Below are 23,578 nucleotides of genomic sequence, written 5' to 3'. Positions count from 1 at the left end.
CCTAAGTAGTGATACTACGTCTGTTCTCTTCCCTTCGTCAGATAACACAACTACAACACCCGTGGAAAATTTTACCACGTCTGAATCAACACCAACAGGTAAGGAAGAAATAAGCGTCCCGGAGCACTTCATGAGGACATTTTGGTGTTACTCAGAGCAAGGATCACCTGAACCCCCACAGGCAGCGGTGTGTTCCCCTGCCCAGGTGGAGATGTCATCTGTCTTCCTCCATGAGGGAGGTGGTCAAGCTCGTCCTTCCCACCAGATGGTTGTTATCCCATCCGATGCCCAGCACCTCAAAGGAGTGTGGTTGCCACGGAGACTCCCTTCCTCCAATCCTAAGTAGTGATACTACGTCTGTCGTAGTATCACTACAGGTCGGCTCCTTATCTAAGTCTGTCCTTAAAACAAAATGGTTCCTCCAGAGTTTTCTTGCCTGGTATGTGAAATTGTGCTACCATGTCTGTTCTTTTCCCTTCATCAGGAAACACTTCTGCAACAACTGTGGGAAATTCTACCACATCTGCACCTCCAACACTAGGTAAGGATGGTGAGATGTGTATGCCGGTGACTGGGCCAGTTGTGTCCAGCAAGTGCAACTCGGCTTGGTTTTAATGCTCTATCCTTGTGGGGCACATGCTGAAGCCCAGGGTTTTGCTGAAAAGGGACCACCAACGTACTAGACTGAAGTGGAGTCGTGGCCCAGAACAGCTCATGGGCAGGGCTAGTTTGCCTGCTACCACGCACTGGTCCCCTTCTTTTTTGCCTTGGCCTGCTGTGGCTATTGATTGCATCTGAGCAGTGAACAGTGCAGCTGCATTCCTCCTCTACAAAGCTTACTGGTAGTTTCCTTTATTAGCATGAGATGTGTACTGTGTAATGGACTATATCCACTGCCTGTTGCAATTTTGTACAAATTCTGACATCCGCATCTTTGATCTTTGTATCAGAGGAGTTATGCAAACCCAATATCTGTGGAGGAAACTTGGCTACATGTGTCCCTCTGAATACCACGTATCTATGCCAGTGCCCGTATGGATTCTACCACTACAGCAACGCTTGTCACGTAGGTGAGTTTCAGGATGGCAATCTGTGTTTTTAGGCATTTTGCAGATAACTGCTTAGGTGAAATATTCTTCCTGTGTGACTTGTTCTCATGTTATAACTAAAACGTAATCAGTCTGGGAAAGTAACTGCTGAATAATGCCTTACTTTGCAGACAGCCACTGCTACAATGACCTAGATTGTTATCTCACAAACCAGTAACAGTCAAAGAGTTTAATGTGCCAGGAAGATTAGCTGAGTTCCCTGTCAGGCATTCTGGAGATTAAAATATGTGAAAAGTGGGAAAGAAATGCAAGTGCAGACCTGACATCAGTATTTATGGCCAAGATTTATAAAAGCCCAAGACCTCAGAACAGCTGGCTTGATTTTTCCTCTTGCTAAACATTCTTCAGAGTCGTGTTGAAATGCGACTGAGATGCTGTTGAAGAGCAAGCACGTGAGCAAATGAGGCTTCTTATGTAAATGTCAGCAGGCAGGATTACCAAATTTACTTGCGAGCCTAAAGAAGGAGACAGATACTGAACTGCTTTCTTAAATACTGTGAACCATGTTAGGTGCTTAGTGGCTGTGACTGCAGGTTTAAAGTCTGTGATGTATGTGTCTGACTTGCTAAATGCCATAACACTTCAGAGTGTTGTGTTAGACCATGCTTATAGTTTAATATTATTCAATTTCAAAGTCTTGCCAGTGTGGAACACGTTGCCTGGAGAGGTGATAGATGCCCTGTCCTTTGAGACATTCGAGGTCTGGTTGGATGGGGCTCTGAGCACCTGGCTGAGCTGCAGGTGTCCCCATTCACTGCAGGGGAGTTGGACCAGGTGGCCTTTAAGGGTCCCTTACAACTCAGATGATTCTGTGATTCTGTGGTTGAGACCAGGATCCTGCTTGCTTTTCAGGGAGCCAGAGTACGTGCCCAAATGTTGCTGAACTGATTGAGCAAACGTTTGTTCCACAGCAGTTCCACTGTGAACACATGAAAAATTGCAAATATTGTTTTCTGCATTGTATTTCCTAATCTCTGAAGGCTGGAAAATCCTAAGGTGAAATCCAAATTATTGGATGCTTTGTAATTAATTAATATCCTTTGTTTTAATTGCAGGGACGGTATTCCCAGGGACCATTACGCTGCAACAAACGTTCAGTGCTAATATTGATAGTGTACATTCAAAGGAGTATGAAGAGATGGTCCAAAGCATAATAAAATTTGTAAGTGACTTTATTTTTTAAGCTTTTCTGCATACTTAATGTTTTTTCTGAATGTGGTGCAGACAGAGGGGATACAAGCAGCCTTTAATGTGGAGTCTAAGATAGTTCTATTTGATAAATCTACTTCTTTCCAAGAATATTTCACACTAGCTTAGACTTATTTATGAAAGAGTTGAATTTTGCCCTCGGGTGACTACAGGCGTGGTTCTTGTTGAAGTGAAGGGATGAACCTCAGGTCAAGCAATACCTGCATTTTCAGTGCCACTTCTGTTTTGGGAAGCCCTTGTATAAATTGCTCTGTATCTTTTGCAGTTCCCTTCCCAGAAACCACTGGGCAAAGCAAAGTTTTCCAAACTGTTTAGTTTCTGATGTCCGCTGTTAAATACCTAAATAATAACCTTTTCCATAAGCATACCAGTATTCATATTTTAATTACATTAATGAAATGGATATTACACATGTTGAGCATTCTGTGATTATAGATAAGTTGTTGTAAGGGTTTTCCTGGAGAAATAAGATGAACTGTTTAACTCATACTGCTCTGTTGAAAGGAGGTCATTTTCTTGAAGTAAGAAAGAAGAGGTGTGCACCTCTGCCAGGGAGCTGATGATATTCATTTATCTTTCATAGTTTGATGATGCTTTCATTAATATGACAGACTACAAGCAGACCGTCATCGTGAAAGTTGTGTAAGTTTGCCAGTTTGTTTTTTCCACAGTGTGTGAAGTTTGCTTTGTGTGCTTCCACTTAATTAGTTTCCAGTGGATTACTTTGCTAAAGAAAAGATATGGGTTGAGCTGAGTGCTGTCTGACTCCCATTAAATGAGGCCATTCATTTGGTATTTTTAAATCCTGCCCCATTTTTTACCCTATAGATTTCCAATAGGTCTGTGAAGTGGGCTGGCAGAGACAGTTCCACAGAGAATCTTCCACTTTTAACACCTTGTAGGATACAGCACTGTGCCAATAACTACACAGTTTGTCCCTGTGTTATGTGACCCTTCTGACTTTGTTGCAGTCATGCCATGAATTATCCTCCCCATGTTTCAGTATGGGTTCTCCAAGGCTGTCCTGGGTGACACCGCAGGCTGATAAGACCATGCAGAACTTAGGAGATAGTGGATGAAGTCCTCCATGCTGCAGATGCTTTGAGGCTAACCCAGTATAAAAGCATAAGTTTCAGGCCAGCAGCACACAAACGAGCTATGTAGTTAGCTTTAAATCCAACAGCTTTTACTTACAGAGACTCTTACATTTGGATGTAAAGGAGGATGGCCATTAATGGATTCATGAGCAAGGATTGAACTCATTTTCATATGTCTTAGCAACTACCCACATTATGGGATGAGAGAAAGAAATCCTCTGTTGTCTTTGTGTCTAACTAGCTATCCATATGTGCTGTATGAGACTTTAAAATGATACTTTCTGTACTTCTCAGTTCTACAGAAGCTACACGTACCAGAAGTGGTAATATAGTGAATGTAACAGTGATGAACATCTTCACGGAAAACACAAATGAGACCAGTGAGAAAATTGATGAAGCAGTAATGATAGCAGCAAAAAATTCAAGCTCCGTGAGTCAGTACAAAAGTATGTAATTCCTTACTGTGGAAGTAAATAACTGGTAGACACAGAGGTTCCTATCTTAAAAGTTGGTTACAACATTTCTGTATGCAGTGAAGCCCATCGGAGCACAAGCTTTGTTGTTTTTAAGGAGCTAAGCATCCAAACTTTGGTGATGTTGTAGATTCAAACATTCAGTGCTGGGCTTTTTAGTCTTACCAAAGCTTTCTACCTCCTGTGTGAGTATGTGGAGGAAATTAATTATTCCTAAATAAGCAATGTCATGTTGATCTTAGTCTGCTGAGTGTTAAGTTTCTGGAAAAAAACAGGACAAAATATTCACAGATTTTACTGCTCAGAATAAGCCAGTGTTTTACTGTTGGAACAGAATGAAGATTATTTCCTTAGACTTATTCTTCCATAATTGACTTTATTAATTGAAATGAGCCTTTACTGATTAGCTACTCAACTAGGCAATGCTAAAACACTAACATCTTTTGTTACAAAGAAGTGTAGTACTTGGAGAACATTCTTGTATACGCATAGTTTTTCTCATCCTCTTTTGTCTAACATGCTCCTATTTTGAAAGTAGCCTTCACAAAAGGCATAGCTAATAATTAAACGAGTCCAGTTCATGGCTTGTAGCCAGAGTTTGGCCTCCAAGGTGACCGTGTCCACCTGAGCCACGACATTTCCTGTATCCTAAGCATGAGAGAGAAGGAGAAACACTTGACAACTCACAAAGCACCAGCACAATCACATCCCTCCACTGAATGTCCACTGATTTTTTAATATATATATATATTTTTGAGGCAAGTCAGAAAATTATTGTTCCAAATCCGAGCTTGTGGGTAGAATTTCTCTTCCTGGAGGATAGGGCTGTTGTAGGAGGCTGACAAACAGCATGTGGGAAGATGTGATGGAAACAGGACCTTAACCAAAGAGCAAGGGAAAAGATAGGATTGGTCCAGGCGCCTACAGTACTGTTGTCCCAGAAAAAGGATCTGGAATTTTTTTTCTTCAGAACTGCTAAAAAATTGGTTGATGATTTACTGAGTGAGTGCACTGCTTTTTATGAAAGGATATTACTAGTACCCAGGTTGCTTCCTATTTCTCTTTTAAAGGTACAAGCCGTTGTGCTGTTTATGGCTGTGATAACACAACCACATTATGTGAAGAGGATCTGTATCCAAGATGTGTATGCAGAGAGGATTTCGCAAAGACGGAGTGGGACACACATTCTTGTTCAGGTAAGTACCGTGTTACTTTATCTATCCCTGAAATTCTGACCTGGTCATCCCTATCTCTGTCTTCCTGAACTCTCAAACGTGCTGAGCTCTGAAAATCAGGGGATGTGTGTCTTACTAAGCAAGCTGTAAAAACGCACTCCCACATTTCACTTGGAACACATCCATAATTCTATTCCAACAGAGCAAATTGCTGAAGTTTGAGAAAATTAGCACTGAAATTAGTGAGTGGATAACTATATATATATGCATCGTTGAACTCTTGGTAGGAATTGACATCTAAGTGGATAAAGAGTGGAATAAACTGAAGCTTATGTTCTCAGCCTTCTCTGGTAGGACATACTTTGGAAAAAAAGCTACCTGAGGATGCTGACAGAACTGGAAATCTAATGCTTCACTGCAATGATCTGTTACAGCTGTGTCCCTCATTGTTTTTTTGCAGAATGAATGATTCTTTTAGGAACTGCAAATTGTTGAGTTCTTATTTGACTACTGGTTTTGAATTTTTTAAGAGTACTATGTTTATATTTTGGCAATCCTCTAGAGCACTGAGATGTACCCTTGTTTTCTTGTTATGAAAAATAAAATTGTTCACACTTCAGGAAAAGACTACAATAAGATGTTTCAAGAAAAAAAACAAACTATTGCAAACACTCGTGATAAAATCATAAAAGCTGGCTACAATAAAGACCAGAGAGATGCTGTCTGGTGTGGGCCTTTGGCTCCTAACTTGTCTGCATGTGATCCATTTTTTGCTGTATAGATCACCTGCTGTGAGGTCAGCCTGCAGGATTATTGGGTTGCCTATGTAGGATGCAACCTAGCGAGATTCCAATTCTGAACTATGAACCTGGATGTTTTGAGCAAGGGCTATTTACTTCAAATTTTGTGCTTTAATATTTCAGATTCTGTTCTACATGTGTATAACCTTAAAAAGGCTGCTCTGGTGTTTTGATGCACGACAAAGTTGTGTGTGCTTTTACCTTGAGGGGGAAAAAAAAGGAAAAAGAGGAGAGGGGGGTTTGTGGAAATTGTCCCAGGTTTTATCTGTGATTAGAAAATAGAAATGCTTTCAAGATGTGTTCTACAAGACTGATCTTTGCAGGGCTATATTCAATTCACTCTGTATTTTTCCTTCTGAAAATACAGATTGCTTGAATTGCTCAGCAAAAGCAAACAAGTTCTGTGAAAGACAAAATGGGATTCCAAAATGCAAATGCATGTCTAACTTTAAAGAGGAGGGTGGAAAATGTGTAAGGTGAGTACTCAGCTTTTTCCCCACATTCCTGCGTTCTTGGTAAAGATAGGGAAGAAGAACAGCTAAAGCAGGATTGCTCTCAGTCTAGAAGATCAACCTGCAGCTGAGGTAGTTAACAGGTGGGCAGATCCCCACAGCATCACAAGTGATGATGGTTTAGGTGCTGTTATTAGCTGTTGGCATGCACTTGGAATACCCCAGGGAAAAGTCAAGGAGGCCCAAGGTCATCTGCGAGTCAGTGAAGAGGATGAACTACCTCACACTCATTTTGTGGGATACCCCCTTAAATATACACTATTCCTTCCAAAGTAACAGACCCACAGGAAGTGGTATTCTGAGGTGCTCAGTAAGCAACAAGCAGTAGTGCAAGAATTGCCTTAAATCCCTGGAATATTTCCCTTGGTACCAGAGGGGACTCTGTTCCCTGATAAGTTTCAGGCCGATGTGATTTCATCTTGTTTTTCCCCCTGTGAGTACAGCTGGCAGCTCAGGATCAGAACAGAGCAGTGTTGTTTGCTGCTGAAGCTGAGTAGGTCACCAGCTGGGCTCTGCTCCCATGGATAGGCAGTGGCACCTCACTCCCCAGCTCTGTTAATTTGGCACTTTTTGTTGTTTCTGCTGCTACACACAGAACAGAGCCACTTCTTACCATAAAGTCAAGATGTTTTAAATTTAAGAAACAGCTATGGGAGGAAGATAAAGAGCTGCCTGTCCTACAGATCTGATGTTGAAGCTTTTGATAAAGGCAGTACTTTTCAGCAGTGGGTTGCAGTTCCAAATGGCACAGAGATGTGGGGCTTTGTTCCTTGCAGATATTAGTCCCTTTTAACGTTTTTCCAGGCTGAGAACCTGAAGCTTTCTGATTGTTTTCCTCTAAAAACAAAACAAAACAATTTAATATTAAGATAGAATCAAAGAAGAAACATTTGATTGCTGCACCTTGCTGACATTTCTAATAATGTGTGGAAATACACTAATGCTTTGTGATCATCCACTGAACAACATTATATTATTATATTATTAATATATATATTATCTCACTTTAGTGAGAGCTATTGGTGGATGGTTGGACTGGATGATCTTGTAGGTCTTTTCCAACCTTGGTGATTCTATGATTATCTTTCTTCTTTTTTTTTTTTTCCTCTCATGTAGATGTCCAGTGGGCTACTCTGGAGATAACTGTGAGAATAGTAAGTACAGCATGGAAAAATAAGCAGTAATGTTTAACCTGCCTGAGACAACAAAAATGACAAGTAGCAGCCTAGAAAAAGATTAGTAAAATTCCACTATTGCCTGGAAGGATAATTCCTCAAATCTCATGTTCAGACAGACAGTAGCATTTTCTCTAATGAGATCTGCATTAAGCCCAATAGCTTTTAGTCAAACACGGGGTATTTGCAAAGCATTTAGCCCTCATCTGAAGATATGCAATGCTGAACTCCACACCACCAATGGATTAGTTTCTCCTGCAACCAATCACTCCCTGTAATTAGTCATTCCAAAAAAAAACATTGGTGAATTGTTCTCATTTGAAATGTCCTTGCATTAATATCTAACCACTGGTTCATGTTTGTGCTTCAGCTTGCAAGTACTGCATAGTATCTAGTATCCTATACTGGTAAGATGGCCCCAACTGTGTCATCTGTAATGGGACAAGCAAACCAGACTGGACTTCCAAAGCTTTTTCCATTTACTGAGTCTGTTTTGCAGCTGTTTTCTGCACCTTGCACAGACTCTCTCGTGTATAAATTAGGACATCCATCATCCCTGCTAGTGTTTACATGTGCCTAATCTCAGAGCATCTATCACAGTCAAAGGCAGATTGAAAAACAAGCGCTGGTGGTTCTTTGCTTCCGCAATGACTTGGCATTGTTTAAGTAGAAAGTATATCCTCGTGCTGCCCTTTGGCAGATTTTCACACTGCTTCATCCTTAAACTAGTAGATGTTTAACATCCCTGTCTTTGCAGAGGTGAGATCTTCAAGTCTTTGGTTTATGCCTAAAACTGTTGTAGATTGGCTGATGGTAGTGCAGCACAGAGTAACTCGCCAGGTGTAAATGTTTGACAGGAAGGATATTGTAATCCCATGGAACATACATTTTCTGACAAAGCTTTGGAAATCTTAATGCCCTTTTCATAAAGCAAATTAAAATACCGAATATGCACAAAATCAACACTCACACTGGGAATTTAAACACAGATTTAAGACCCTTTAGTAATAAACTCCATGAATAACACAGACTTCCCCATTTGGCACTTGGTGTATACTAATGTTTGCTGTGCAGTAATCAAGGATACATACACTACACTTGTGTTTGGCATAACATTCTTTGGAGAAACCCTGCTCCCTGTTGTCTTCTTATATGCCCCCACTGTGATTGAATGTGCCAGATTGCTCTGCTGGTCATGGCAGAGTCTGTGGTTTAATGTTGTGCATCTGTTGCACACATGCATTCTTTGTCCACATCGACAGCTGTACTAAGGCAGCATCAGGAACCTAGGAATGAATAACATCTTTTTTTTTCATTCTTTAATTGCAAGGGGAGAGAAACAGAACTTGGTCTTCAATATTTGCCATGAGTTCTCAATTGCTGTTTCTTTGGTTTTTCCAGACAAAGAACTCATCCTTATAATAGTGGGCACGGTGTTGGCAGCCGTTATCTTGTGTTTAGTGGCAGCGGTCTCAGTTGTTTCAATAAGGTAAGAGTATTTCTGACAACTGAATGGAAGCTCCATTGCTGCATGTTCCTAGAGAGCGAAGCAGAAATTTGGAAAGGGGCAGGGCTGCAAATGTGGTTGCATGCCTAGCTGGGCAGACAAGTTCATCTAAGTCATGCAGCCATTAGGATTTGCTTTCATCCATGTGCTCTCCCCAGAACTATTTATTCTTTTGCTGTGAATCAAACCATGCAAGCTTTAGCACCTTCCCTGCCTTTCCTGTCGGTGCTGCCCAGGTAAGGATTCCCACAAGGCCTCCTATAGCAGGCATAGGTCACCAGCAGGTGCACAAGCTGGTGCTGAGGTTATGTGCGAGGTATGAGCTTGTGATCACAGGCAATTCAAATTCATCATTTGAGCCTGAAGAAGGCCTATGAGAGATGTCTGATTTCCTCCTCTCAGCAATCAGTTAGGGCTAGTGGTGATCAAGGAACCTTCATCAGTCAGCTGGAAGAGGTCAATGTTCCCCTCTGTCTCTCTTTGCAGCTTATCTCCATATGTGATAAGAGATGCCAAACTTTGCACCCTGTCACTGACAACTAGGTGTTCTACAGTATGTTTGCTAGAAAAATCCAGGGCATGTTTCAGAACAGGACTGAGCATTCAAAATAAGGTAGAGGGGACAACTGAATAGGTAAAAATTCCTTTCTTCTTCTATTTCCTCTTGAAGAGCCAAGCGCAGTCATGATCCGGAGAAAAAGAGGTTGATAAAGCCAAGAAATTCCTTCTCAAGTACCTCTGACGAGACCAGGATGTTCCCCAGGGTCCAAACCACTTCTGGCCATGCAAACCCAGGGTATCAGCCAAACAACCCTTACGAGGTGCGCTCCTCAAACAGAGGTGACTTTGTGGAGAAGAATTACGATGATTTGGTAAGTGTTTCACACAGGCCTATGGGGACTGTGTTCCTGAACTGTGGTGCTGTGGGCTACTGACATTGTCAGAACCGAAGCTCCACTCCTGTCCATCCTCCATATTACAAAGATAGCACACATCTCATGAAGATTTTTTAAAGCCCTAGTGATTGTTCTTGAGTCATGGGAGGCACGTGTGAAAAGCAAGGGTCAAAGCAACAGTCTGACTGCCCACAGGTCTGCTGTGTCGTAGGACCACGATAGAATCGTGTGATCAGATTCACATGGTTTTTGGCTTTTTCAGCTTTCCAAAGATGTCAAATTTTCACTGATGAAAAGCGGTCTGTAAAATACATTTGGTTTTCCATGAGGGCTTAGAGAGAGGGTCACCGCGTGCTGTGTGTTACTTGCTGAACTGTTATGAGAAAGAAGCTTTCTGACCAAGAACAACTCCTTTTTTCTCTAGTATGAAATATCACGGCAGCCCGAGGGCTTTCGGCTGCAACGCAGATAACTGAGTGGCCAGTAGTAGAAGGATGGACGACGACCACGGTACGGGGTCAGACCAAAGAGTTTCACAGCCTCTTACCAGCACAGTTATTTCATCAGCAGAGACAACAGAGTCCGTAGTACAAGATTCTCTGAAGATTTTCTAAAAGAAGACCCCCCTACTTGAAGGAGAAAGGCAATAACTCTCTGAAATAAGGGAAAATAAAAATTAAGCAGAGTGCAGGGAGAAGACTTCAAAAAACTAAAAGGGTCCTATAAGCATTAGACTCCTTTCAAGAGGCAAGTGTGTTGGCAAGAAAGCGAGTGTAGACAAGATACCAGGATTTTAACCCAGCTGTGTTTCAGTTCTTCTGAAAGATGGTCCATGCAATATGTGTGATGCTGAAAGCACCAGCTGCCTGAGCTTTGCCTACGTTTGTGCTCACTCGCTTCAGGCAGAGGCTGCCTGCATAGCTTTGGGCACATCAAACAGTATCAAAACTTTTATTCATGAGGACCTAACTTTGTTCTCTTTTCTATATCAGTCTTTCTCCTTTCCTCAGCCCTCCAATATTTCCTCTCTGAAAGCATTCAGTTCAGATCTCTGTTGGCACCTGTTGTGAGAGACAATGGCCCTGTCTGACCTCTTATGCAGCCTTCCTTCCCAATACAGCCACAAAAACCATTACCTTCAGACAAGCACTGTTGTTCTCCATCTCACGCAAATACATTGATTTTATGTTCTCAGCTGCTATGGAAAATGTTAGCACTTTTTTTCCTCTTGCAATCTGTAAGTTTAGATCATCTTAAATTATTCTTTTTCATTACTTAATAAATAATTCTGTTAAAAAATCTGCATTTTATGGAGAATACATGTGCATTATCTGTTGACTGGCGTTGGCATTTCTTTATATATATATAATATAATGTCCAAAAATGTACATATATTTATAGATTATGTTCATTTAAAGCATAATTTAATCTCATGTTCTAAGGTTATTTTTTTTTTCATGTATGCAGGTTAACGTTTCCTATTAAATATTATTGTTCCTCAGTACGAAGGCTTTCTTACGTTGCTGCCCAGTGGTGTTATTTACAAATTCAAAGACTATTTTATGTTGAAACCTGTCAAATTACAAGTTTACAAGTAGCCTGGTGAGCAAGGGAGCAAGTTTCTCTGTGTTGCTTTTCTGGGTTTTCATGGTTGACTGGCAGAGTTGCTCTCTTCCAGTTGACTGTTGCCATCTTTGGCTGCCGGAGGCAGGTTCTGGTGGCTTGAGCCACTCACCACTGGCTGCGTGCATCTCAACATGCATTTCCTCTGTGCAAGCAAAATTCACAGGATTTAGCTATTTTTTACATGCTATTCAAAGGATGGTAGAAATTTGGTCTTATTTTCTTGACTTCTCTTCTGAGTACGCTTTTTCCTGATTTTTCATGGGGGCTTTAAGGGAATGAGGTACTGACGAACAGATGGGATGCAAACACAGCAAATGGCAAGCAGTCATTAAGCTCAGCGCAGGCTTGACTTTGTTCAGCCAACTTCTTTTGGTTGGACCCCTCTTCCTTGTCATTGGTAATCTAACAAACAGATTTACTTACATTAAAAGTAACAGCCCGTGTACCTTGGCCTTTAATTGGGACAAACTTCCCATTTCCACAGCTTAGTGCAGAGGATCCCTTAAAACACCTGTGACAGGACCTGCTGCTCTGCGTGAGAAGGTTTGAAAGTGTTCTCTCTAACTCTCTTGCAAAGCAACACGGATTTGAAAGCTCAGTAATAACCACAACCCAATGCTGTAAAACTTTATTGAGGGTGAGATATGGAGAAATTCAGCGTCATTGATACTAGAGGTGGCAAAATAGTCAGGTGTTTGTGTCATTTAACTTCTGAGAAATTTCCATTGCTCCTGTTGTTCAAAGCTGGTTTCTGCAGCTCACCCAATTCCCGTTTGGCTTGTTCTAGGGAGGGGCCATCAGATACTGGAATACACCTGTTGCTCTTTAACATCGCAAAGGCTGAGAGAGCTATTTTGTCTGGACTGAAATTCTGTACTGAAACTGCAAATTCTCAGATATTTCATGTCTTCTCTAGTATAGTTCTGCTGTGAAATGCGAACATGGAAAATGGCCGTTAGCAGTGGTTTGGACTGTTGCCTGCCACATGCATTGTTCCAGCTGCATATCCTCCAGACCCAGCTGGGCACTGGAGAAACCCTCACCCTACAGCTTGAGAGGGATGTGCTGCAGGCAGGGCAAAGCCTCCAGGGAGCTTCCACAGCATGTTTGGGGTCCTGAGCTTTCCCACCCTCCTGCTCTCCTGTGACCTGGGGTGTCCTCTTGTGTCCCCTCGAGTCTGCCACCCACTTTTGTCCTAGACTGAGAGTGACACTGGAGAGATTTCTTGGCACATCTGCACAGGGAATGCTAAATAGAGGAGTCAGGGACAGATGCTTGTATGGAGGTATTGGGTAGCTTAAGACGTGATATGCTGACTTTATTTGGAGACACTTGGGTACATTTAGGTGATGCAGGATGGTCAGATAGAGGCACAGGGTTGTGGATGGCTGTGGGCTGAGAGCCTGGACCTGGGCAGCTGCCTTACAGGAGGATGGGATGTGATAAGATGGGGGTAAGGATGGGCTGAACTGCTTCAGGCTGCAACCAGTATTGAAAATGAGCTGTAAGACGCTGTGTCCAAGAACTCCCCAGCACCCAGACTTTCACTTTAGGACAAGAGGTTATGCCTTATGTTGCGACAGAGGAGGTCCAGTTTGGATTTTAGGAAAGATTTCTTTTCAGAAGGAGTGATGAGGCACTGGCACAGGCTGCCCAGGGAGGTGGTCAAGTCACCGTCCCTGGAGGTGCTCAAGAAATGTGGAGATGTGGCATTGAAGGTCACAGTTAGTGGGCATGGTGGGGGTGGGTTGGCAGTTGGACTAAATGATCTTAATGATCTTTTCCAACCTAAATGATTCTATGATTGTATGTGAAAGGCTGCTCCTTTCAGGCCTGGGAGCAGGAAGCATTTTGCATTTTTCTAGCTTTCAGCCGATAAAAAAGCACCTTGTTTCCTTTATGAGGCTGGTTTTACACCGATCCTGCACATTGTGATCCAGGCTGCAGTCACTAGCAGGTAAGGGTGAGCAATAAAGGTAAGGCGGTTCCCCAGAGCCTTGATTTTCACTCCTCTACTTTCTTTGACCTTAGTGGTTTGTTGTTTTGTGGGTGAACTTTAGCACTCCTTCCAACTGAAGGAACAACAGGTATTTTTTCAACCTTTATTTCCTGTTATCTGTGACCTGCATGCTTTATGGGCTTCCTTGTCCTTAGACTACTGCTTTTAGAGCTTAGTATGCTTTGTTGTTGATTTTTTAAAAAAAATAATTTCTGCACAAATCTGTATGTTCAGCTCATGCTCCCCAAACCTGGACAAAGTCAATTAATTCCTCCAAGGAACCCTTACAAAGCTGCTCCATTCGCAAGCACCAGACTTGTGAAGGCTGAAAAAAGAACCCAGCAAGTGCCCTGCGAAGGATGCTCCAACTGCTGGTAAAATACTGCTCTGGAAAAGGTTCTGCACCAAAGGGTGCTGAGCATGGAACAGGCTCCCCAGGGCAGTGGACACAGCCTCGAACTGTCAATGTTCAAAGAGCATCTGGATACCACTCTCAGACACAGGGTTTGAATTTCGGGAGGTCCTGCGTGGAGCCAGGAGTTGGACTCGATAATCTTAATGAGTCCCTTCCAACTTGGCATATTCCACGGTTCTGTTTTTGCTGCTGGAGATGCTTGGAGCTTCCCACATCCCCCATAGTCTTTGCAGTGGATTCACTGGATGAGCCAACCAGCAAGAAGTAAATAGGGAATGAAGAGACAGTAGGAGTAAACGAAAGTCAGTGGAGTAAATAAGTGACAGGAGAAATAAGGTCAGATAGACATAGTGGTTGTTAATAAGTGACCTAGACCCAATGTCACAGACCCAAGGGACCCAAAGGAAGGGTGCAGCCAGCAGCATGGGGACATTGCACCCAATGCTGAGCCATTGATGAGCCATTGGTTCTGATGGCACTGACGTGGACAGCAGCCAAACAGCTCCCAGAAGGAGTACTCAAAGCTATGGGAGATCTGGGCAAAGCAGACAGAAAAAGAAACAGAGGAGCTGTGGAGATGTGGCACTGAGGGACGTGGTCTAGAAAGGCCACAGGCATGAGCTGATGGTTGGACTGGATGATCAAATTGGTCTTTCCAACCTTAACAATTCTATGATTTTGTGATCTGAAACAATAACATCTGGTGACACCTGGAAGGACATTTGTCTCAACAGATTTCCCAACCTGGCCATCGCTTGAGGAAGGCGCTCCGCCTCCCGGAGATGTCTCCTCGTCTCCCATGCCCCTGCTGCGTGTCACTGCCACCTGCCCTGTGCCCTCTGAAACCACCTGGTTAAACATTAGGGAACTTCTGCCTCTGCTTTAGTCATGCATAACCAGGTGTAGGCAGAAGAAAAAAAGTCTGCTGCATAAGCAAGATTTTGGAATAAAGACTTTCTCCAGAATCTGTAATCTGCAGAGGCCCTTTTTCAGGGTTGATTAGCCAAACTAGGGAGCTGCCACGACAGAGGCCATAGCAGGAAACACTTAGGTCTTAGGATCACATTCCTTTTCAAAGAAATCACTTTTTTTCTATTTTTAAATATTCAATACCTGGGACATTAAAAGAAAATCAAGACAGTATTGCACAGCTAAGGTGTGTAATTCCTTCTCAAGTAGAGGAATGTTTACATTGGTGGGAATCAGGGGTCAGATCCAGGCAGGTATTTCAGTGCCTGACTTGTGCTGAAACTGATGGGAATTGGGGTCCCTGAAGAGGACCTGTGGTTCTATACATCAGCCCTGTAAGCGAAGCAGGGCATGTGCTGCACACATGGAACAAGGTCTTTCACAGCAAGGCCTTTCCTTGTAGAATGTTCACCACACTCTGCAGCAAGCTAACGCTGGGCAGAAATTGCTTTCTAGAAAAATAAGCAAAGCAATAGGGTTCCGATGATGGGCTCAAACCACAGCGCTGCAGGGTGAGTGCCCTTGGCAAGGCGTTCGTAACCACAGCGCTTTCAGGACCTGCGCTTTTCCTGAGCTCAGTGGGAATTTTGCCAGAGATTCTGGCAGAGCCGAGGCTAACAGCCTCTACCTGCTGCCTCAGTAAATCATATTTAATGATGCTTCCCCCACGTATGCACACATAAAGGAAATCTCTTTGGGGTTTCCATTCTGCTTGTGCTGTATGTCTTTGGTTTTTGTGGCTCTCCCCTAGCACGAATCAAAGCAGTTCCAGTTTAGTCGGGATGAGATGCTCAGAGAGGATATATTTTAACATCCCAGGCGGGGCAGTAGGGACGGATGAGCCTTCAGGCTGTTGCTTTGCTCACTTGCAGCTTGGCGGAGTCGTCACCACGAGATGGTGCTGGCTCTTCGCAGTTGCACTAAAGGCCACAAGAAATACAAAACCTTTTAATGGGCAGTGTGAGCTGGGGCTAACCATTAACAGGCACAGCATGCGGCTGATTTTAACCCTCTCCTGCACCCTAGCCCACCTCATTCCTTTGATGGGCTCCCTAGCCTAGGGGATGGGGACACTTTTTTGGGGTGACCCACAGAGACTTCCATCACCCCTCCGATCAGCACTTCAGTAACTTCTCCATAAAAAGCTATTCAGGCAGCTGGCTGCCCCCCAGCCTGCCCATCTTCCCCACACTGCACCTGGAGTTGCATGTATTACATCAGAAGCTGGATCCACCAGCACTGTTTGAAGGACTCACATTGATGCACTTGGCTCTTCTGGGGGCACCTTCTCTTTTAGGATCATGAAAATGATCTCCCCCATTTACTTCACTCGTTCCCCAGCCCAGAAGCTCCAAGCTTGCCCAGGGAGTGTAAGAATGTGAAGACACAAGTTGAGCTTTCCCACGAGGAAGGGACACCTGGGACTGGGACTTGCCCTGCTCCCGGGTGGCACAAGTGTAACAAGTGGGAGGTGAAGCAGCCAGTTGGTCACCCAGCATCTAGAGGAGGGGGCTGCTTTCTTGGCTGCCTCAAATACACCAAATATGCCAAAATATGGCTTAGGTAAGCAGTTAAAGAAGAGAAGGAAAACAGGTATTGAGGTCACTGCAGCTCACGTACCAGCTGGCAGCCCCCACTGTTGCCATATAATCCCATGGCACACACCCTGTGGGGTAGCCACCAAGGGATGCTTTGAGGCACAGAGATTTATCCTGACCCCTCCATCCCTCTCCTCCCCCCTTTTTTTTCCATGCAGGAGAAGGACAAAATGCGAAAACAAATTTTCATGTGTCCTCTGCTGCCCTGCGTTTCTGCAATGTTTCCTCTTGGCAGCAGGGAGTGCTGGTGTTGCTCTTGAGCCGCAGAAGACTGAGGCTGGTCCTCAGATGGTAAATATATATGTATTTAAAGGAAGCATCTCTGTGAGCAGCATCATTAGCTGTAGGAAAACATACTGTTCAAGAAAGAACGAAATTCATGATGGTCATTATTTTTGGCGTGTGATTGTTGCCTATTGCTGCCATCTGATGTGGATGTTGTATGAATTGGAATTTGTTGTTGATTCCACGCAAAAAGCAGGATACAACCGTTTTCCATCACTGCAGGGAAGTGTCCGGAAGGCAAAGCCCGTGGTGTTCATCTGTACTCCCACCTCCATGGCATGATCAGGTCCTGTGGCTTCTGAACTGGCTGCAGGTATGGTGGTTTAATGAGTTACAGTCAATAGCGAAGTTATAATGAGTTGTATCCAGTTGGAAGAGACAGGTTGCAACTGGAGCTGCCAGTAAGCAACAGAAGGTTGGATATCAGGGAGAGGTTCTGCACCAGAGGGTGGTGGGCATGGAACAGGCTCCCCAGGGCAGTGGGCAGGGCCCTGAGCTGTTGGAACTCCAGGAGCATCTGGACAGTGCTCACAGAAATAGGGTCTGACTTTTGGGTGGTCTTGTGTGGGTTGGACTAGATGATCCTTATTGGTCCCTTTCAACTGGGGATATTCTATGATTCTATAATAAGCCGAAGTCTATGTCACAGAGCCTGGAAACACAAGAAAGCTGAGGATGCTCCAGGATCTCACCGCAGCATCAGGGCTGCGGTGCTGCCGCGTTCAGGCAGAGTCCCGTGTCACCTGAGCTGTGGCTGTGTCTTGAGACTGAGGATCACCATTCTGCTCAGACTGGAGCAAAAAGAAGGGTGAGCATTGGGAACCAAGAACATCTTCAATGACACATGGTCATCTAGACATGAATCAGATGCTTTTATCCACCCTTCCTGCCACGAGGGAGAAATGACAATGACAACGTATCTTTAATACACTCAAAGTATCATTGATAAACCGCTTTATTTGTTTTGCTTGATAACTGCAGAACCAAAGAACTGACTTTTAAGTATCTCACTTGTAAGATACACTGGATTGCATCCTACTTGCACCACAGCTTTAAAATGCAAGTGATAAGAAAGCAAGCACAAAGACCAGGACTTTCTAACCAGCTGTTTCCTGTCTCCCATCCAGCAGAACTGGGCAATGATACAAACCAAGCTCATGGGACTCTGTGGCCCCTACATTCTTGAAGGAAACAGAGAAGTCTCAGTCCCCTGGATTGAGTAATCCCTGGGAATGGCACGTTGTAAGCAGGGGAGAAAAGACACGGGCAGCAATGGGCTGTGTCTGGAGATCAAGACTGACGGAGACCCACTTTGGGTTCCTACCCCAAAATTATAGAATCACAGAATGGCTTGGGTTGGAAGAGACCTCAAAGACTATTTAGTTCCAACTCCTTGCTGCGGGACAAGGTTGTCAACTACAGATCAGGCACTAGGTCAGGCTGCTCAGGGCCCCATCCAACCTGGCCTTGCTTGTATGATGTGTTTGTTCTTAATAACCTTGTTAATATATCAAGTCTATTTTCTTGGAAGCCCAGGAGGAAGATGAAGGCCTTGCATGGTTTTGCTCACAGATGCCCTTCAGAGCAGCTACAACCCCTCTTGCTCTGCACGTAAGGATGGAAGTGCAGTGCTGGCTTTGGAGAAGGGCATCAAGGCGGGTAAGGGACAAGGGACCCTCGCTCTTGGGAACGAGATGAGCGCAGCTCTCTCAAAGCATCCATATATATTTGCATCCATATGTACTTGCGCATGTTTACAGAAAGGTTGGCTTCTATCCAGGGATGGAGGACATGCAGCGGGAAATGCTGCTTTGCGTGCATCAGAGGAGCTCTGCAGTCACACCAGGAGTTACTGCTGCTGAGCAGCTCCAGGACTGCTTTGGTGAAATCCAAACCTGGTGTGGCCCAGAGGTCTGGAGGTGCTGAAGAAACCAGCAGTGCATAAGAAGGCATGGGGATTGAGGATGTGCGTTGAGCAAACCTAAAGGTGAGATCCAATAGATACGCTGTTGAATTGGCATGAAGGTCTGCAGGCCGTGGGTAGCAGCTGTTGCTATAAACCACCTTTGGAATCGGCCACCAGCTTGACAGCTGATTTATGATTTGTTTTAAAAGCAGGAGCAGAGCTTGCCAGCAGCCCAAATGCTGCCCTACGTCCACCGTTCCCCTTAGATCTGAAGCGCCGATGTCGCATCACGCTGGGGACAGGCCCAGAGCTGGAGGCAGGGCACAGCCCTGCTCAGAGCCCTCCGCCAGATGGACACTGTTTGTTTGTGTGGTGAAAATCCCTGGAGCAGAAAAATGCCACGTAACAGGGGGCAGGGACCCAGATGGAATGAGTGCCAGCCCAGCAGCTAGCAGGCGCAGAGATCGGCGTGCCCGTGCGACAGATGCGTGTGTGCATACGTGTGTGTGTACATGGCTGTGTCCTGGTGTGACACTGTACATCACACTGCACATACTTGAGCTGGAAGGGACCTTAAAGACCATCTGGTTCCAGATGTGGACGAGGCTGCCACCCACTACACGCATGTATCTCTGCGTGTGTGCATGCGTCTCTCCGAGTGCTGCGCGGAGGTGTGCATACATCAGCTCGAGTGCACGTGCACGCGTGTACACATTTGCACGTGGGTGTCTGCACGTGCATGCGCGACACGCGCATGTGTGCACGCACATGCGAGCACGCACGTACACACTTGCACCAACGCGGCCCTTCTCACAACCACGCACACGCCAGCCCGTGCGATCCCTCGCGGCCCCGCTCCGGCTCCGGGCTCCGCCTCCCCGCCCCGTACCCCGGCCCGAGCGCGGCCGAGCGGCGGCACCAGCAGCGGGCGGACCCCGGCCGCTCCCCGCCGCCCGCCCTGGGCAGCCGCAGCGCCGCCCCCGCCGCCTCCTCCTCCTCCTCCTCCGCCGCCGCCGCCGCCGCCGCCGCGGCCGCACAAAAGGCGGCGGGGAGGGAGGGAGGCCCGGCGGGAAGGGCAGCCCCGGCCGCCCGCACCATGCCCCGCCGAGGGGGGCTGCCGGCCCCCGCCGCCGCCCGCCGGCCCCCCCCGCTCCTCCGCCTCCTCCTCCGCCTCCTCCTCCTGGCCGCCCCGCTGCAGCCCGGCAGAGGTAAGGGCCCCCGAGCCGCCGCCGCGAGCTGGGACAGCGAGTTAACTTTGCTTTGCTTTGCTTTGCGTTCCCCTCCAGCCGGCTTCATCAGCCCCCGCTTCCATGTCTGCCCGGTGCGTGCCCCTGTGGCGGGGCTGTGCCTGCATCTCCGTGGGAGCCCCTCCCGGGGCTGCTGCTGGCGCCGGTCCTCTGCGGGATCCCGAGCGCCTCGAGTCCCGTTCTGCCGCTGGAATCGTACCGGGGCATCGCGGAACGGGTCGAGTCAGACCTGATCCCATCCCGCCTGGCCCTGGGCACCTCCAGGGATGGGGCATCCCCGGCATAAGTAAAGGGATTCTTTTCTCGCACGTAGCTGGTGGAAGCGTAGAGCGTATCACTTTTCTCCTCCCCAGCAAGCCGCTGCATTCATCCCGCAGTTTGGGGAGCTGCCCAAACGGGGTTTTCTTGCAGAACAGGTTTAGAATGTGGTCTGATTGCCCGGAGCATCTTCACAAGTAAAACCGTGGTGTACCTTTCTTTCATGAGGGGTTCCCATCTTGCTCTGCATCATCGGTGCTATGTATTAAAATGCCAGCAGCCCACTGGGATGCGCTGCCTTCCCCGGCTCAGTGGGGCTCCTGTGGCTCTGCCTGAGGGCAAGATGGGCCCTGAGCTGCTGTCTGTGCCTGCTGGGTCCTTCTGCCCAGTACAGTTGGGGTTTAAGAGCTGGTGGCATCAGGGCAGATGTGTACATGGAGTGCTGCTTGGCAGTGCAGGGGGTGGATTATCATCCTCCGGAGCAATCCCAGCTAAATTTTGGATGGAATGTTTTGCGTTGCATGAAGCTTAGTGGAAAGGAGTGGTTTTGTTAAATGGATTTCGGGGGGCTGAGTTTCTTCTCCTTGCTTGGTGGATGAGCACCGGCATCCTTAGGTCCTTCCTTTGCCTGGTTCAGTGTGATCCTGCATGAAAATCTGCACCGAACTGGGCGTTTGCGCTGAACTGAGAGCAGCAAAGATCATCATCAGGAAAGCGCTGTGTCTTCGTGCTCCAGCTCAGGAAGCTCAGTTTGCACCCCCAGTCCAGCAGCTTAACAAAGCTCCGTTTTCACAACGATGCTGGAAATGTTTTGGTTTTGCTCCAAAGTGGGGAAAAGGCAGAGTGTGCTTGGAGACCCCCAACAGCTGCCCCTGGGAGGAATGTCCCACGGAGCCTGGGCCACTGCCAGGCTTTGGTCGTGGCACCCGATGGATCGGAGAAGACCTTGGTTTTCATTCAGACATCACTATGGCCGAGTAAACTTTCCCAAACCCATCAGTCAGGAGCAGAGGTAAATGCTGTCCTGTTTCCATGCAGATGGGCAGGGAAGCCTGCTGGGTTGCTGGACTGGCTTTAGTGCGGGGGTTTGGAAAGACTTTGGTCTGTAGGGCTTGGAAGTGCAAGTGTTAATCTCCCTGCATGCTGTAACTGCTGAACAAGCCGCGTTTTGCCTTCTATTACATCTTTATACTTCGAGCTCTCGCAGTGCCCAGGAGCTGAAACACAACTTCTCAGTGTGAACACGGAATGAGACGCATGGGTATGCGCTAACGGTCAGCAAGAAAAAAATTAATAAGCCCCTTGTTCGGCCCGCAGGAAAGCCGGCAGCCTGCCTGAATGAAAGCCATACAACCAGCACAGCTTGCAGCCCGTGCTGGGCTGAACCACCTGGTGGGGCACAGCCAGCCTGAGCGCGGGGCTGGGTCACGCCACAGGGGTGGCTTTGGAGCCCTGACAGCAACGCCTGTCCTTCTGCTCCCTGCTTGGGCAGGTCCTTGCCCTGGGACAAAAAACCTGCGTGGTTCCGCAGCCATCAGTGAGTCCGCGCGGTCTGCACGTGGCATCCTGCAGCACTTGCAGCGCTCCGAAAATAGAGGCCGGACAGTGCTCTTATTGACATCCGGGAGGGAAAAGAATAGCAGGCTCCCGGTTCACGCCCAAGGCATTTCGTTGAGAGTCTGCAGCCCCTGGGCTGAAAATTAGTTTAATTATGTATGGACAGTGGATGTTAAGAGCTGCACCCCCGGGAACTGGGGCATCAGTGCCATTGAAGGGCACATTCCTCGCCCCAGGCTTGGTTAAACAAGCTGCTGCATTCAGAGCCTGTGCCTTTGACATTGGGTTTAACTTGCACCATTCTGCTTTATTTTGAAATCCTCTCCCAGCCTAGACACTGGATGTTTGCAAATGGGAATAGCTGTGTACCCAGAGCAGAAAGCAGTGTCCCTGGTCCGCAGCACAGAGCCCTCCTGGTTATGTGGCCATTGGCCAGCCCAGCCTGTATATCCCGGGGAAGCGAATCCCATCATAAGTTAAAGCAATTCGTTGTGACAGCAGTCAGCTGTGGGAATCACTGGTGGGGAGGTGGATATCTTCTAAGGCTGCTTTAGGATGGAAATGCTGGGAGGGGGCTAGGCGTGCCTAATGTGACTTCGAAGTCAGCATCTTGGGGGTTCGGGGACAGCCACCTTTGGGCCAGTGCCACTGCTACTGCATTGTCAGGAGTGTTATTTCTTTCTTTGGTTAACCAGACATCTCTGAAAAAGAGGGAAGAACAGTCACCAGAATTATATTTTAGTGGTTCTCAGCCCCCCCAAAGCCCATTTCTGTCCTTTAAAAATATTTTTTTGGGAAGGAAAAGAAACCAAGACCTCCATACAGGATAGGAGGAGAGATTTTTTTCTCCTCCAGCCTTTTAACGTGGGAGGTTCTCTGCTCATGACACCAAACTTGCAGTGTATTTAGCTCAGCCCACTCTGTTCTCTGTCCTTCTTTCTTGTTGAAGGTCTCAACCTGTGCACGAGTGGAAGTGCCTCATCCTGCGAAGAGTGTCTCCTCATCCATCCCAAATGTGCTTGGTGCTCCAAAGAGGTATGTTCCTTCTTCTGCTCCTTCACCTGTCTCCCTCTTTGCATGGGGGACTGTCACTGCATGGGCTCAGTTGCAGGGAGCCTTGCTGGAAAGCACTCTGTCCTGGCTGCTATCCCAATACGTACTGCGTGGCCTGGCATGGCTGCAACAAAGGCAATTCCCCTCTGTGAATCTGCTGGGTTGTTTCAGGAGACTGCCAGTGCTTCATCTGCACCATCACTGATGACAATGAGCTGTGCAGCTTACCAGCATGCTTTGCAGCAAAAATGCATCCCTATGTTCTAGGTATCTTGTAGTCTGAAACCATTTCCCCTTGTCCTGTCAAATACAGTGGTTCTGTTGGAAGAGACCTACAAAGGTCATTGATTCCAACCGCCTGACCACTGCACAGCTGCAGCTCTCCAAGGAAAGCATCTTCCTGCTGCTATAGCACCATGTTACCTGACAGCAGAATAGTTCCTGTGCTTTTTTTTTTTTTTTCCAGTGGGACAAGTATTGTGTAGAAGGGAAAGGGTAAAGCAGTAGATCCTGCTTTTGGGACATCTTGTAAACAGCTGTAAGAGCTCCTCTTCCAGGCAGCTAATCTGCTGTGTGATATTGCATCCAGGAGCGCTGGCTGTTCACTTGTGGGTACCCAATAGCTTGCCTTTAAAAAAAAAATAAAAATCAATTCTTGGCATCAAAAGAGAAGTTGTGCAAATGCTGCGAGTGGAAATGTTGATCTGGTGGT

The 23,578-nt window shown here is 46.3% G+C and overlaps 2 protein-coding genes across 3 annotated transcripts in view; both read left to right on the top strand.

Moving 5' to 3' along the window:
* Nucleotides 1–11,291, top strand: part of MUC13 (mucin 13, cell surface associated) — a 14,899-nt gene extending 3,608 nt beyond the window's left edge. For both annotated transcript variants that reach the window (XM_021400238.1, XM_021400237.1), the window contains 12 exons: nt 42–98; nt 485–541; nt 951–1,070; nt 2,165–2,271; nt 2,902–2,960; nt 3,710–3,861; nt 4,959–5,084; nt 6,231–6,339; nt 7,492–7,529; nt 8,952–9,039; nt 9,728–9,929; nt 10,378–11,291. In XM_021400238.1, the coding sequence (XP_021255913.1) occupies nt 42–98; nt 485–541; nt 951–1,070; nt 2,165–2,271; nt 2,902–2,960; nt 3,710–3,861; nt 4,959–5,084; nt 6,231–6,339; nt 7,492–7,529; nt 8,952–9,039; nt 9,728–9,929; nt 10,378–10,425 (1,163 nt within the window). In that variant the 3' untranslated portion in view covers nt 10,426–11,291. The remainder of the gene's footprint in view (nt 1–41; nt 99–484; nt 542–950; nt 1,071–2,164; nt 2,272–2,901; nt 2,961–3,709; nt 3,862–4,958; nt 5,085–6,230; nt 6,340–7,491; nt 7,530–8,951; nt 9,040–9,727; nt 9,930–10,377) is intronic.
* ITGB5 (integrin subunit beta 5) overlaps nt 19,813–23,578 on the top strand; it is a 40,724-nt gene continuing 36,958 nt past the window's right edge. Inside the window, exons 1-2 of the mRNA XM_021400225.1 lie at nt 19,813–19,959; nt 22,763–22,848. Coding sequence (XP_021255900.1) covers nt 19,848–19,959; nt 22,763–22,848 — 198 coding nt within the window. The 5' untranslated portion in view covers nt 19,813–19,847. The remainder of the gene's footprint in view (nt 19,960–22,762; nt 22,849–23,578) is intronic.

This window comes from Numida meleagris, chromosome 5 (assembly GCF_002078875.1).
Source record: "Numida meleagris isolate 19003 breed g44 Domestic line chromosome 5, NumMel1.0, whole genome shotgun sequence".
NCBI lineage: Eukaryota > Metazoa > Chordata > Aves > Galliformes > Numididae > Numida > Numida meleagris.
The sequence above is the reverse complement of the archived record's forward strand: the minus strand, read 5'-3'. Positions and strand labels throughout refer to the sequence as shown.